The sequence below is a fragment of the Salmo trutta genome, chromosome 32, assembly GCF_901001165.1.
Source record: "Salmo trutta chromosome 32, fSalTru1.1, whole genome shotgun sequence".
Taxonomy (NCBI): Eukaryota; Metazoa; Chordata; class Actinopteri; order Salmoniformes; family Salmonidae; genus Salmo; species Salmo trutta.
Window position 1 is genome coordinate 5,053,768 of NC_042988.1, and position 16,237 is coordinate 5,070,004.

The 16,237-nt window shown below is 42.7% G+C and overlaps 1 protein-coding gene across 1 annotated transcript in view; it reads right to left on the reverse strand.

The window, feature by feature from the left end:
- Positions 1-16,237, reverse strand: part of LOC115170861 (thyroid hormone receptor alpha) — a 110,619-nt gene that overhangs the window by 25,344 nt on the left and 69,038 nt on the right. Inside the window, exon 3 of the mRNA XM_029727196.1 lies at positions 9,114-9,396. Within this exon, the coding sequence (XP_029583056.1) occupies positions 9,114-9,169 (56 nt within the window). The 5' untranslated portion in view covers positions 9,170-9,396. The remainder of the gene's footprint in view (positions 1-9,113; positions 9,397-16,237) is intronic.

Sequence of the window (16,237 nt, forward strand, 5' to 3'; positions counted from 1 at the left end):
GCTTCCTTTCACAAGAGAAGCTAAAATCGCGGAATCAGGCTGGTCTCATAAAGACATGTTTCTTGGAATCGGAGAGCTCTTTCTCTGTCCCGGACGAGTCCCTGTGTCTTTCTCGACGCATATCCTCTCTGACATCGGTCAATATGATACGGTCACTCCCTAACAGCACCATTCGTTTTTGCCTCTTTCATTCACCCAGCCGCAAGTGTTCTGTGGTTATGTGGAGGGTACAGCGCCAGGACATTCATTTACCCACGCTCGTGCACACACGCACGTACACACACACGTACACGCACGTACGGGCGTCACAAGAGTAAGTCCCTTGACACCATCATTCATCCACGTATGACAGTTTTACAGATGAACCTCCGTCAAGAATCCTCTTAAACTGTGCTTCATCTAAATGACTGGTCTATCTTTATATAACAAGTTACAGTTGAACTGAGTCATTATGATTGGCTTAGCACATTGCCTTCAATGTGAGCTCAGCGATAGAGATTCTCCGTCCTCCCTCCTCTATACCCCTCTACCTTTCCCTCTCTCCCTCTCCCGGTTTCCCCCCCTCCCCTTCTCCGTCAGAGATATGTTAATCCCAAAATGGTCTCTCCTCCGTTTCAAATGTGGTGATGCATGCTAGACTGTTTTCCCATTTCTTTCACAGTAAAGGTGCACTTAAAGCAACAACGTTCAACTACATTTCAAATACACTGGTCAACTTGGCTTTGGCTGTCATATGCTCGCACACACACACACAACGTTCAACTACATTTCAAATACACTGGTCAACTTGGCTTTGGCTGTCATATGCTCGCACACACACACAACGTTCAACTACATTTCAAATACACTGGTCAACTTGGCTTTGGCTGTCATATGCTCACACACACACACACACACACACACACACACACACACACACACACACACACACACACACACACACACACACACACACACACCTGTTGATGCAATAGGGTTGCAGAATATGCATGGCTGTAGTCTGTATATCCCAGAGAGATCTGTGTAGTATATCCTTTCAGAACGATCCTCTCAGAACAGTATCTGGGATGCTGCGATGTTCGCTGGGTGCTTCAGCCCTCAGTACTCTCCCTCTCTCTCGCTCTCACACTCCCTCCCTCTCCCTTTCTGGCAGGGAGTACGTTACTTTGCTTTCACTCTCCCAACCTCTCTCCCTCTTTCCATCTCTCTCTCGATCCTTCCCTCCCTCTCGCTCTCTCTCTGCTTTCATCTGTTGACGACCCCCCCCCCCCCTCCCGGATGACAGCCAATTAGTGATAACTATCACCTCATGTGACAGAGCTTTAGAAGACACCTCTCCCTGTTCTATCCATCCCTTCTCAAAATCCCTCCGTCCTCCCCCTCCTCAGTGACTTGAGCTCCAATCCCAAATCATAGAGGCTTTGCTTATGTAATCATGGAGATTGTGGAATACAATGGGACCCACAGCTAACATGTTGTGACATTATTACGGAACGCCTGGTAAGTATTCCACCGATTGTCTTTTAAATGGTGTTACAAAGGAAAATAAAAATAGGTAAATGTGTTTGATTGATCAATGATATCAATGGGTTTAATCAACGGCTCTTGGTTTTCAGTGTTTTGAAGCTCACTGCCGGGTTGAATTTAGAGAAACCGCAAACTGAAACGCAAGCAGATTTTTATATATACACTGAACAAAAATATAAAAAAAGGCAACGTGACAATTTAAGATTTTACAGAGTTACAGTTCATATACGGAAATCCAGTCAATTGAAATGAATTAATGAGGGCCTAATCTATCCATCTATTTCACATGACTGGGAATAAAGATATGGATCTATTAGTAACAGATACCTTTAAGAAAAAAAGGGACGTAGATCAGAAAACCAGTGACCACTATTTGCCTCCTGCAGCGCAACACGTCTCCTTTGCCTAGAGTTAATTAGCGACATGGGGACGTGCGTTATCATGCTGAAACATGAGGTGATGAGGCGGGTGAATGGCATGACAATGGGCCTCAGGATCTCGTTAGGTTCTCTCTGTGCATTCAAATTGCCATCGATAAAATGCAATTGTGCTCGTCGTCCATACCATATGCCTGCCTGCCCATACCATAACCCCACCGCCACCATGGGGCACTCTTAACAACGTTGACGTCAGCAAACCACTCGCCCTCACAATGCCAGAAACGCGGTCTGCGGATGTGAGGCCGGTTGGACGTACAGCCAAATTCTCTAAATTGACACGAGGTGGCTTATGGTAGAAAAATGTACATTCAATTCTCTAGCAACAGCTCTGGTAGACAATCATAGTCAGCAAGCCAATTGCACACTCCCTAAAAACTTTTGACAACTGTGGCATTGTGTTGTCTTACAAAACTGCACATTTTAGAGTGGCTTTTTTTTTGGTCTCCAGCACAAGGTGCACCTGTGTAATGATCATGCTGTTTAATCAGCTTCTTGATATGGCACACCTGTCAGGTGGATGGATTATTTTGGCAAAAGAGAAATGCTCACTAACAGGGATGTAAACAAATTTGTGCACACATTTTTGTGCGTATGGAACATTTCAGGGATCTTTAGTTTCAGCTCATGAAACATGGGACCAACACTTTACATGTTGCATTTATATTTTTGTTCAGTGTGTATATACACAGTACCAGTCAAAAGTTTGGACACACCTACTCATTCAAGGGTTTTTCTTTATTTTTACATTGTAGAATAATAGCGACGACATCAAAACTATGAAATAACACATATGGAATCATGTAGTAACCAAAACAGTGTTGAACAAATCAAAATATGTAATGAAAACGCAAATGACCCGAGTCAATACTTTGTAAAAGCACATTTGGTAGCGATTACATCTGTGAGTCTTTCTGGGTAAGGCTAAAAGTTTTCTACACCTGGATTGTGCAACATTTGCTGATTATTCATTTCAAAATTCTTCAAGCTGTCAAATTGGATAGTGATCATTGCTAGACAACCATTTTCAGGTCTTGCCATAGATTTTCAAGTAGATTTAAGTCAAAACTGTAACACGGCCTCTCAGGAACATTCATTGTCTTCTTGGTAAGCAAGTCCAGTGTAGATTTGGCCTTGTGTTTTAGGTTAGTATCTGGCTGAAAAGTGAATTCATCATCCAGTGTCTGGTGGAAAGCAGACTGAACCAGCTTTTCCTCTAGGATTTTGCCTGTCCTTAGCTTCATTCAGTTTATTTTTTTATCCTGAAAAACTCCCAGGTCCATAAAGATTACAAGCATACCCATAACATGATGCAGCCACCACTATGCTCGAAAAAGTTAATTGCTTTGCCACATTTTTCGCAGTATTACTTTTAGTACCTTGTTTCAAACAGGATGCATGTTTTGGAATATTTTCATTTTGTACAGGCTTCCACCTTTTTTCCCTGTCAATTCAGTTCGTATTGTGGAGTAACTACAATGTTGTTGACAGCCTGTAACTGTTTTAAAGTCACCATTGGCCTTATGGTGAAATTTCTGAGTGGTTTCCTTCCACACCGGCAATGGAGTTAGAAAGGATGCCTGTATCTTTGTAATGACTGGGTGTAGTGATACGCCATCCAACGTGTAATTAATAACTCCACCATGCTCAAAGGGATATTCAATGTCTGCTTTTTAATAAAAATCTACCAATATGTGCCCTTCTTTGCGAGGCATTGGAAAACCTCCCTGGACTTTTTGGTTGAATCTGTGTTTGAAATTCACTGCTCGACAGAGGCCTTACAGATAATTACATGTGTGGGTTACAGAGATGAAGTAGTCATTCAAAAATCATGTTAAACACTATTTATGCAACTTATTATGCGACTTGTTAAGCACATTTTTACTCCTGTACTTATTTATGCTTGCTATAACAAAGGGGTTGAACACTTGACATTTCAGCTTTGATTAATTTGTAAACACTTAGAAAAACGTAATTCCACTATTACATTCTGTTTTTTTTATTCAGGCTGTAGTACAACAATGTATTTCATAATTATCTACTTCATAATTATTATTTGATTAGATATTATGTATTGTACCACCAACGCAATAAAGGTCATTACCGCAACAGTTTTCCAAGTCCAAAAAAGTAATAAACAAATCCAATTGTAATATATTTTTTTAACATCACATTCAGGCCAAAGAGTTCAATGTTGGGTTTATCAGACCAGAGAATCTTGTTACTTATGGTCTAAGAGTAATTTAGAAGCCTTTTAGCAAACTCCAAGCGGGCTGTCATGTGGCTTTTACTGAGTAGTGTATTCCATCTGGCCACTCTACTATAAAGGCCTGATTGGTGGAGTGCTGCAGAGATGGTTGTCCTTCTGGAAGGTTCATCTCCACAGAGGAACTCTAGAACTCTGTCAGAGTGACCATTAGGTTCTTGGTCACCTCCCTGACCAAGGCCCTTCTCCCCCTATTGCTCAGTTTTCCTAGAGCTGGCTGCCTGGCCAGAGTCTTGGTGGTTCCAAACTTCTTCAATTTAAGAATGATGGAGGCCACTGTGCTCTTGGGGACCTTCAATGCTGCAGAAATGTTTTGGTACCTTTCCCCAGATCTGTGCCTCGACACAATCCTGTCTCCACGGACAATTCCTTCAACCTCATGGCTTGGTTTTTGCTTTGACATGCACGGTCAACTGTCAGACCTTATATAGACAGGTGTGTGCCTTTCCAAATCATGTCCAATCAATTGAATTTACAACAGGTGGTCTCCAATCAAGTTGTAGAAACATCTCAAGGATGATCAATGGAAACAATGCACCAGAGCTTAATTTCGAGTCTCATAGCAAAGGGTCTGAATACTTATGTAAATAAGGCATCTGTTTTTTATTTTTAATACATTTGCAAAAATGTCTAAAAACCTGTTTCCACTTCGTCATCTTGGGGTATTGTGTGTAGATTGATGAGCAAAATGTTTTATTTAATACATTTTAGAATACGGCTGTAACGTAACAAAATGTGGAAAAAGTCAAGGGGTCTGAATAATTTCCGAATGGACAGTATATACAAAAGTATGTGGACAGCCCTTGAAATTAGTGGATTTGTCTATTACAGCCACGCCCGTTGCTGACAGGTGTATAAAATCTTGCACACAGCCATGCAATCTCCATAGACAATTATTGGTAGGAGAATGGCCTTAGTGAAGAGCTCAGTGACTGTCAACGTAGCACCGTCATAGGATGCAACCTTTACAACAAGTCAGTTCACTGCTAGTGTCTGCACTGCTAGTGCTGTTATTGTGAAGTGGAAACGTCTAGGAGCAACAACGGCTCAGACGCGAAGTGGTAGGCCACACAAGCTCACAGAACGGGACCGGCGAGTGCTGAAGCGCATAAAAATCATCTGTCCTCGGTTGCAACGATCACTACCGAGTTCCAAACTGCCTCTGGAAGCAAGGTCAGCAAAATAACTGTTTGTCAGGAGCTTCATGAAAGGGGTTTCCATGGCCAAGCAGGCGCCCACAAGCCTAAGATCACCATGCGCAATGACAAGCGTCGCTGGAGTGGTGTGAAGCTCGCCGCCATTGGACTCTGGAGCAGCATAAACGCGTTCTCTGAAGTGATAAATCACGCTTCACCATCTGGACGAATCTAGGTTTGGCAGATGCCAGGAGAACGCTACCTGCCTGAATGCACAGTGCTGACTTTAAAGTTTGGTGGAGGAGGAATAATGGTCTGGGGCTGTTTTTCATGGTTCGGGCTAGGCCCCTTAGTTCTAGTGAAGGGAAATCATAACACTACATCATACAATGACATTCTAGATGATTCTGTACTTCCAATTTTGTGGCAACAGTTTGGGGAAGGCCCTTTCTTCTTTCAGCATGACAATGCCCCCGTGCACAAAGTGAGTTCCATACAGAAATGGTTTGTCGAGATCGGTGTGGAAGAACCCGACTGGCCTGAAATCAACACCATCGAATATCTTTGGGATGAATTGTAACGCCGAATGCGAGCCAGGCATCAGTGCCCGACCTCACTAATGCTCTTGTTGCTTAATGGAAGCAACTCCCTGCAGCAATGTTCCAACATCTAGTGGAAAGCCTTCCCAGAAGAGTGGAGGCTTTTATAGCAGCAAAGGGGGGGGGGGGGGGGGGGGGGGTCAACTCCATATTGACGCCCATGATTTTGGAATGAGATGTTTGACGAGCAGGTGTCCACATACTTTTGGTCATGTAGTGTTGATAGAAACCACAGGGAACAGGACATCGTTTTTAAGGCCTTACAGTTGCTTAGATAACTAGACCCACTACATACAAAGGTAAGGCTTAAGATGTTTGATACGTCTTGACAACCAACTGACTGGCCAAACATCATTTGTTTCTTTACTGTACCTTTCATTACATTGAGAGCAGGTTGCTGGTCCCTTTTCACATATCCTCTTTTACCTGATGTATCTGGTCCTGTCCCTGAGCTACCTATTCACTCATAAGTCCGGTGTGTGCGCGCGTCTGCCTATTAACTTGGCTGGGTTCTTGGACTGCATAGCTTTCGGTAATCATCAAGGCTGTGATGTCACACACTGGCATCACTGATTTGACTAGTAGCTGATGTCACTATCGGGTCGTGATTAGAAGCACTGTGTTAACCATCTAGTAAACTAAATATTCTCTCAGTCACTGACCAGCCCATCAGGCCAAACATTTGCCAATAAACGCGCACGCACGTGTACGCATGCACGCGCGCACACACGGTGCTAGGACGTCACCCTTGCAGGAAAAAGCTTGTGAATAATAAGAGGCTTGTTGTTGCAGGACAGGACATAGTGTTGAGGACAGAGTCTGATGGGAACACAACCTGGTCTCAGAGCATTGCGTATTATTCTGTAAGTAAATCCGTATAGCCCATATGTTACATTTAGCATGGTTAATTAAGACAGTAACTTAAGGACAAAATGAAAGTAGGGTGGTTGGTCAGGCGTATAACGCGAAAGTCTAGCAACCCAAAGGTTGTGAGTTCGAATCTCATCACAGACAACATTAGTATTTTAGCAACTTTTAAATGACTTACTACTTTTTTAGCTACTTTGAAACTAATTAGCATGTTAGCTAACACTTCCCCTAACCTTAATTCTTTAACCTAACTCCTAAACATAACCCTAACCCCTAGCCTAGCTAATGTTAGCCACCTAGCTAGAATTCATAACATTTCATACGTTTTTCAAATTCGTAACTTATGCTGCATTTTGCACATTCGTAACAACGTACAGTCTAATACGAATTGTAATTTGTAATATCCACAAATGAATACATACCATACGAAACGTAACATATGATACTAAATGGAGTGCGTTGGATTTAAGTACAGAATAATCCGAAATGCTGTGAGATCAGGTTGGGGAACAACATACATATAGAGAAACGTTTAAGTCGTGTCTACAGTCATCTCTGGGGACATGCTCTGTGTGCGCACACGTTGTGTGCTTCAAGTTAAAAACACTGACCCCATTTTACAGGACACGTAAGGTCACAGTCTAGGAAGTAGAGTATTGATAAATGGAATTATTTTACTTCACTTATCTAGATAATACATTATCGAATATTCATATCTATTATCTAAAGCAGGGCTCTCCAACCCTGTTCCTGGAGAGCTACCGTCTTGCAGGTAATTGCACCATCCCTAATCTAGCGCACATGACTAATAATTAGCTGGTTGATAAACTGAAATCAGGTTAGTTACAACTGGGGTTGGAGCGAAAACAGACAGGAGGGTAGCTCTCCACGAACATGGTTGGAGATCCCTGATCTAAAGTGATACTGTAACAGTATATCGATCAACGCACGAAGTTACTGTAGATACCGACCCTAAAATCAATGTCCACTTGTACCTGAAGTTAATGAATAATAAAGGTTTGAATTTGAGCTTGAGGACTCTCTTTGGTTCCGCTGTTGATCTCACAGAGTGGATAAGCAAGGCCCCTGAATGGTTTTGAATTCATAGCCGCTTCATTCTTTTTCACACTCCTTATTAAATTAAAGCTGGTAAGTGAATTGATGTGGTGGGCGCCAAACCTCCCTGAGACGAGAACTCTAGACCGCTGCTCTCTAGAGTTAATCCTAATGTGCACACATGCATGGGCACACACAGTAGCGGCGTCGCTGTGATTGCCCCAGGGCTCTTGTGTGTGTGTGTGTGTGTGTGTGTGTGTGTGTGTGTGTGTGTGTGTGTGTGAGACCAAAGAGCTGAGTGACTCAGAGATCACGGGGTGGAGGGGGGGGCCTGCATGAGGCAGCTCACACAAGGACACATGCACAGACATCCTCCGCTCACACACACACACACTTGCACATACATGCACACAAACAAACAGCAACTCTCACACACACACACACACACCGAGACATAAATAGCAACACACCAGAGACAATCCCCTGCTGGCGTCACATATTGATGTGTCCCGAGTTTGCTTTCCTGCCATTCCATCTGCCCCCCCACTCCTAATCCTACACTCTGTTCTGTTCATCCCTGCACAGTGGACACACGCGTGCACATGAACGCATGCACACACACAAGCACCATACACCTTCAGCACATCCTCTGTAGTATAGGCCTATGACCAATACATCCCTTCACTAACATAAAACACAGTACGTCCGACACACACGGATTTCAAATCTAACGTGTGCATTTCTCTACCGCCGTCTGTGCTCATTTCAAAATGTGACTCCAATTCGCTGGATAAATTCAGCATCTTCACATTTAATGAGAAGGAAGGCAGCGCGCATGTGAGCGCACGTGTTGGGCCGGAGGCAGTGCTTCCCTACAACTCCCTCCACATTCCTCCCCTCGTTTTTACATTGCGTTTGCGGTAGATCTATGGTGCGGGGGCGACCATGCCAGTGTCTGTGTTTAGAACATCTCTTTACAACGGCAGAGACATTTGCTTTGGTCGCTAGATTTATACATGAAATGTCATTATATAACGTCTAACTCTTCCTCTCTACATATGACACACTTATGCAATCCCCCAGAGGCAGTGTTAAAACATTTATTCGGGATGAACTAAGTGCTGTGTTGTGTATCTGAAAATGTTACGGCCGTTGTTACAAACCCACACACAGAAATCCCCCCCTCGTACACACTAGGGAACAGGGAGGAACATGGACCGACCGTTTCTCATCTCCCTCTGATGAGTTGGGGTCCTCGACGTTGGAAATGGGCTCCATTCACCTCAATTCCATCCAGCGGCCAATGAGCGGAGACTGAGGGCGGGCCCCAACCTCGCTAGCCTGCTCAGCATTCGCAGTTGGCCCCGTCAAACGACGGCCATCGATGGACGGCAGCGGTGAAGCGTTCCCCGGAGATGGTTGTGTGGAACATCGGTGGGGCAGGCCCACTCCTGGTTCTAGAGGCTGGCACGTGATGTGCTGAGAAGAGGAGATCCGGCTGAAACCTGTGAGGGGACAAACAGAGAAATTAGAGACATAAAATATACGACATATAGTAGGGAACAAAATGCATTATGAGACCACTGGTAACCTTTAGGAATTTATAATAGCTGTTACATCTAAAAGGTTTATTAATAGCTGTTGATCAATTCTACTGAAAATCATTCAACTGAAAAGTACGGCTTTCAAAATGTTTTGGAGAGCAATAAATAATTTGTGACAGTTGTTGTTGTCGTCCCCTCTAGTTAAATATACTGAACAAAAATATAAAACATGTAACGTGTTGTTCCCATGTTTCAGGAGCTGAAATAAAATACATTTTTCCATACTCACAAAAAGCTTATTTCTCTCACATTTTGTGCACAAATGTGTTTACATCCCTGTTAGTGAACATTTCTCATTTGCCAAGATAATCCATCCAACTGACAGGTGTGGCATATCAAGAAGCTGATTAAACAGCGTGATCATTATTACACAGGTGCACCTTGTGCTGGGGACAAAAAAAGGCCACTAAAATGTGCATTTTTGTCAGACAACACAATGCCACAGATGTTTCAAGTTGAGGGAACATGCAATTGGAATGCTGACTGTAGGACTGTCCACCAGAGAATTTAATGTAATTTCTCTACCGTTTTAGAGAATTTGGCAGTGCATCCAACCGGCCTCACAACCACATACCACATGTAACCACGCCAGCCCAGGACCTCCACCGGTGTGATCTGAGAACAGCCACCCGGACAGCTGATGAAACTGGGGAGTATTTCTGTCTCTAATAAAGCCCTTTTGTGGGGAAAAACTAATTCTGACTGGCTGGGCCTGGCTCCCCAGCGGGTGTGCCTATGCCCTTTCAGGCCCACCCATGGCTGTGCCCCTTCCCAGTCTTGTGACATCCATAGATTAGGGCTTCATGAATTTATTTCAATTGACTGATTTCCTTATATGACCTGTAACTCAGTAAAATCTTTGAAATTGTTGCGTTTCTATTTTTGTTCAGTATAGCTACAGCTCAATTACAAGAGGTGTGACTAAAAGCTGGTGACACAGTGCAGGTCATGTGTGTATGAGAATGTTCTAGAAACCATTTGTCTAGGAAACCTTTCCTTTGAGCTTTTCTAGGAACAGTGTCCTGAGTGAGCGGCTAGCCCATGGCTAATGGATTTATAATGCTTATCCTCAAAAAGCCACAATTCTGAGTTTGTGTTGCAGCCCAACTGCAGTCCCTCAACTTGGTTATCATTCATAGATGGAGCTATGGATCCAAGGAGATCAATATGATAACACAAATATTTTTAAAAAGCTATACATTGTTTCTACACAAATTATAATGACAAAAAAAAAAAACACACGGAGTAAAACAAGCTTATATTTTGGTTTACGATAGTGTAAGACAGTTGACCTAAGCTCATGTGACTTTTATAAGTTACATTCTTCAAGAATCAAACGGGTTTGTATCTTCAACTGAAATGCCCAATGAGCAGCAATAAATATCCCAGATTGCCCCTTTAACCTATGTTAAGTGCGTGTCCTGCCTGTGTTGTGTCTGTAAACTGGTTAGCCTGCATACAGAGTCACGGTCAGACTTGTGTCATCTAGGATCAAGGTATTGTGCAAAGTTGCGCGTCGACTCAACAGCCAATGGATCCATTGCTGATCAATGCATTAGTCAAACACTGAACAGAATATCTGAACAAGCTACTGTTTAGTGACCTATACCTAATTTAATCAATGCTTTGAAATAGATGAAACATCTGGAACGGAAAAAGGGGGGTGTGGCAAGACAGGTTCATTGAGTACACTGGAAGATAGATATAGGAGGCACCACCAGTACAGAGCTTGCTCAGGAATGGCGTACGTATGTACAGTCATGGCCAAAAATGTTGAGAATGACACAAATATTAATTTTCAAAGTCTGCTGTCTCAGTTTGTATGACGGCAATTTGCATATACTCCAGAATGTTATGAAGAGTGATCAGATGAATTGCAATTAATTGCATAGTCCCTCTTTGCCATGCAAATAAACTGAATCCCCAAAAAACATTTCCACTGCATTTCAGCCCTGCCACAAAAGGACCAGCTGATATCATGTCAGTGATTCTCTCGTTAACACAGGTGTGAGTGTTGACGAGGACAAGGCTGGAGATCACTCTGTCATGCTGATTGAGTTTGAATAACAGACTGGAAGCTTCAAAAGGAGTGTGGTGCTTGGAATCATTGTTCTTCCTCTGTCAACCATGGTTACCTGCAAGGAAACACGTGCCGTCGTCATTGCTTTGCACAAAAAAGGCTTCACAGGCAAGGATATTGCTGCCAGTAAGATTGCACCTAAATCAACCATTTATCAGATCATCAAGAACGTCGAGGAGAGCGGTTCAATTGTTGTGAAGAAAGCTTCAGGGCTCCCAAGAAAGTCCAGCAAGCACCAGGACCATTTCCTACAGTTGATTCAGCTGCGGGATCGGGGCACCACCAGTACAAAGCTTGCTCAGGAATGGCAGCAGGCAGGTGTGAGCGCATCTGCACGCACAGTGAGGTGAAGACTTTTGGAGGATGGCCTGGTGTCAAGAAGGGCAGCAAAGAAGCCACTTCTCTCCAGGAAAAACATCAGGGACAGACTGATATTCTGCAAAAGGTACAGGGATTGGACTGCTGAGGACTGGTGAATAGTCATTTTCTCTGAATCCCCTTTCCGATTGTTTGGGGCATCTGGAAAAAAGCTTGTCCGGAGAAGACAAGGTGAGCGCAACCATCAGTCCTGTGTCATGCCAACAGTAAAGCATCCTGAGACCATTCATGTGTGGGGTTGCTTCTCAGCCAAGGGAGTGGGCTGACTCACAATTATGCCTAAGAACACAGCCATGAATAAAGAATGGTACCAACACATCCTCCGAGAGCAACTTCTCCCAACCATCCAGGAACAGTTTGGTGACAAACAATGCCTTTTCCAGCATGATGGAGCACCTTGCCATAAGGCAAAAGTGATAACTGAGTGGCTTGGGGAACAAAACATCAATATTTTGGGTCCAAGGCCAGGAAACTCCCCAGACCTTAATCCCATTGAGAACTTGTGGTCAATCCTCAAGAGGCGGGTGGACAAACAAAAACCCACAAATTCTGACAAACTCCAAGCATTGATTATGCAAGAATGGGCTGCCATCAGTCATGTGGCCCAGAAGTTAATTGACAGCATGCCAGGGTGGATTGCAGAGGTCTTGAAAAAGAAGGGTCAACACTGCAAGTATTGACTCTTTGCATCAACTTCATGTAATTGTCAAATAAAAAAAAGCCTTTGACACTTATGAAATGCTTGTAATTATACTTCAGTATTCCGTAGTAACATCTGACAAACATATCTAAAGACACTAAAGCAGCAAACTGTGGAAATTCATTTTTGTGTCATTCTCCAAACTTGGCCACGACTGTATGTATAGAGAGAGTAGATCTCTACTGTATCAATATTGCAATGAGAGTACTGGTCAGGACAGCCTGTACAGCTCTACTAAACAGACCGTTTCCCCAGTAATCACTTCACTTCTGTTGCTTTGACAGTAGATGGCGCGTGTGTGATTTCAGGTCAGACCTTGCTCACCCTCTATAGCACATGATGTAAAGCACTGCCGGGAGAGAGACAAGGAAGATTTGAATTGACCGTTAATTTGAGAAATTTACCGGACCCATATTCGTTGGGTGCGTAACCCATTAGGGAGTCTACTCACGGTGATCAGAATGTCATCAATCACATTTCGATTATGGTAATTCACCTTAACAGAAGTCAGGCTATCAGCGCATCTCCCACCACATTACCATGTGGGCTGGAGGCAGAAGGCTGTTCATTTTGAAAACAAAGACGTAATTGTTTGAAACCTGAATGTTTTACTACATGAAGACTAATGAAAATACACAAGTGCCAATTTAATTCCACTAAATTATGCAAATGATCCTATAGACCGATAAGTATGACCATCAAATGTATTTCCATCAGCGAATGAAAAGTATTATTTTGCAAACGAACTCTTTTCTCCCATTTAATGTGGATGGCAACAATTTTATTGGCTTTTCATTTTTTTTTTCTAGCCAAAAGCTGCCATTTACCGACACACACACACACACACACACACACACACACACACACACACACACACACACACACACAGAGGATGCACGGGTTTGACTCAATGTCCGTGGGGCGGGCGGGTTTAAGTCATGAAATATTGTGTGGATGAAGGACGGGTGGTTGGCGGGCGGGTTGAATAAAAATAAAAATGCATTAAAAATCCATAAATGTATAAGTCTTGTGCAATTCATATCTGTAGGCTACATTGAGGTTTTTCTTTCATTCTGGTGCGTAGCCTAAGCTTTAGGGCCTAACTGTAGCAGTGTTGGCAGATGCTTTTGGGAACTTGGGCAGTTAAAAAATAAATAAAGACAATACAAGTAAGTTGTGTCTAGTAAAATTTTTATGCCGAGTGCAGGACTCTCTCCATTTACAGACATCAGTATCAAGACCATCTGTCAGTCTGGACTTCATCACATCATCTTGCAAGTCTCCATGTGCTGGCTCCATAGATGCATATGTGAACACATACACTGTCACTGTTCTATTACCAATGGCAGTTAGGATAGGTGATACCTGACAAACAAACAGTTTGAACAGCTCAGACTAAACCTACCTAATTCTGGTCTCCCCATCGACGACCGTTGGTGATACTGGTTGGTCCCACACAAACACAGAGCACTGATTGCATTAGAAATGGTGGTTATGATTACGATTTGGAGGCACAGTTGAAAAGGTAACCCACTGGGTTAATTCGAAAAGTATAGCAGTACTTTTTACAATGCGTGATAAATAAGAGGTGTGGCTTATGAGTGTGAGAAGAGGGTGAAATTGCATGTCTCACACCCAATGCGTGAGAGTTGGCAGCACCGCTTCAGTCATCAGAGCAGTAACTCGGTCCAAGCTAATTCTAGGTCATCATTTCATACCACCAAGTCATACAGGGCGCCTATTTCTACAATTAGCTTTTAAACCTTAACCACAGTACTAACCTTTAACCTGATGCCTTACCTTAAATTAAGACCAAAAAGCTCATTTTTGTTTTCATGGAATGTTTACGATATAGCCACTTTGTGGGTGTGGAAACCCTAATTCTATGCGTTACAGATGTAGACTGACTGTAGCTCCAGATTGTTACAGTTTGTTGCTCCTAGTTCACTGTATTAGTCAGACTCAAACATGAGTTAACTGCCACCATTATTTTGTTTTGCCCTAGGCAATACAGAATACACTTGTATAAGCTACAAATTAACTTGCAAATCCAACTTGTAGGCTAATGTTAGCTATCTAGCCAACATGACCTAGCCTGTAGCTAGCTAGCAGTATCTAGACAATACACAATAAAACTTGTATGAGCTACGACTTAAGTTGTAATGAGGTAGCTAGCGCTAGCTACGCTAACATTAGCTAAAACATTAGCTAGCCTGCCTCGCTAGCTAGCCTGTAAATGGGACAATATTTTTATGTTGCACATCTTTTAGTTGCCTCATTGAATTATTTCTATACGTTTTATATGTATTCATACACTTTAGTTGGTTTGAGTTCATAGAAATTGCGCCATTGACCTTGTCCCATGTACGTTGTGTAATACTGATGGTCCTAAATAGCCCCATAAAAATATTGAATATCTAACCAAATTGACCATGGGTATTAAGATCTGGTTGCATGCAGCTGCGCTCCGAATTGATGATTACTTGGGTGCTGCCAGCTGTGGGCATGGATAAAAAAAAAGAATCAAAACAATTTATTTTCCTACACTAGCCTTTCTGGCTATTGTTTCTCAATTATTTTCTTTTCTTTTCATTAATCCCTAGCCTTTACGTCTCTCTTCTGTTCACATTTCTTGCTCCTCTCAATTACTATGCTGTGATTTATTGCGGAGACAATTACTAATCTGATCGGTTTAGCCTACTAAGTATTACTGAGGGAGAAATTTCATACATTTTCTGGCTGCTGATCTTTCTGACTTGATTAATAACTCATTTTTCTCTTTTCTCTCCTGCTTAATTGCATTCTCTCTGAGCGTCTTACTCTACTGCTCTCTCCCTCATATATATATATATATATATCTATCTATGTCTATCTCTTGATTGTGTAGCTCTATATTTCTCTCGCTCTAGTATTGTACTCTGTATTCTGTCTTACCGTGTAGCGCTCTCCCTGTTTGGTTATTGCTTAGATTAGGATCGGTACTTACTTATTTCAGAATTATTATTATTTGATTAGATATTATGCATTGTACCACAAATACCAACGCAAAAAAGGTCACAACAGTTTTCCAAGTCCAAAAAAGTAATAAACAAATCCAATTCTAATATAATCTTTTAACATTGCATTCAGGCCAAAGAGTTCAATCTTGGTTTCATCAGACCAGATAATCTTGTTTCTCATGACCTGAGAGTCCTTTGGATGCCTTTTGGCAAACTCCAAGCAGGCTGTCATGTGGCTTTTACTGAGTAGTGTATTCCATCTGGCCACTCTACCATAAGGGTCTGATTGGTGGAGTGCTGCAGAGATGGTTGTCCTTCTGGAAGGTTCCCCCATCTCCACAGAGGAACTCTGGAGCTCTGTCAGAGTGACAGTTGGGTTCTTGGTCATTTCCCTGACCAAGGCCCTTCTCTCCCGATTGCTCAGTTTGGCCGGACGACCAGCTCTAGGAAGAGTCTTGGTGGTTCCAAACTTCTTCCATTTACAGTCGTATGAAAAAGTTTGGGCACCCCTCTGAGGCTGCATAATAATTTACTCTGTCGTCACAGAAAATGATCACAGTGGCATGCCATTCATTTTCTAATAAA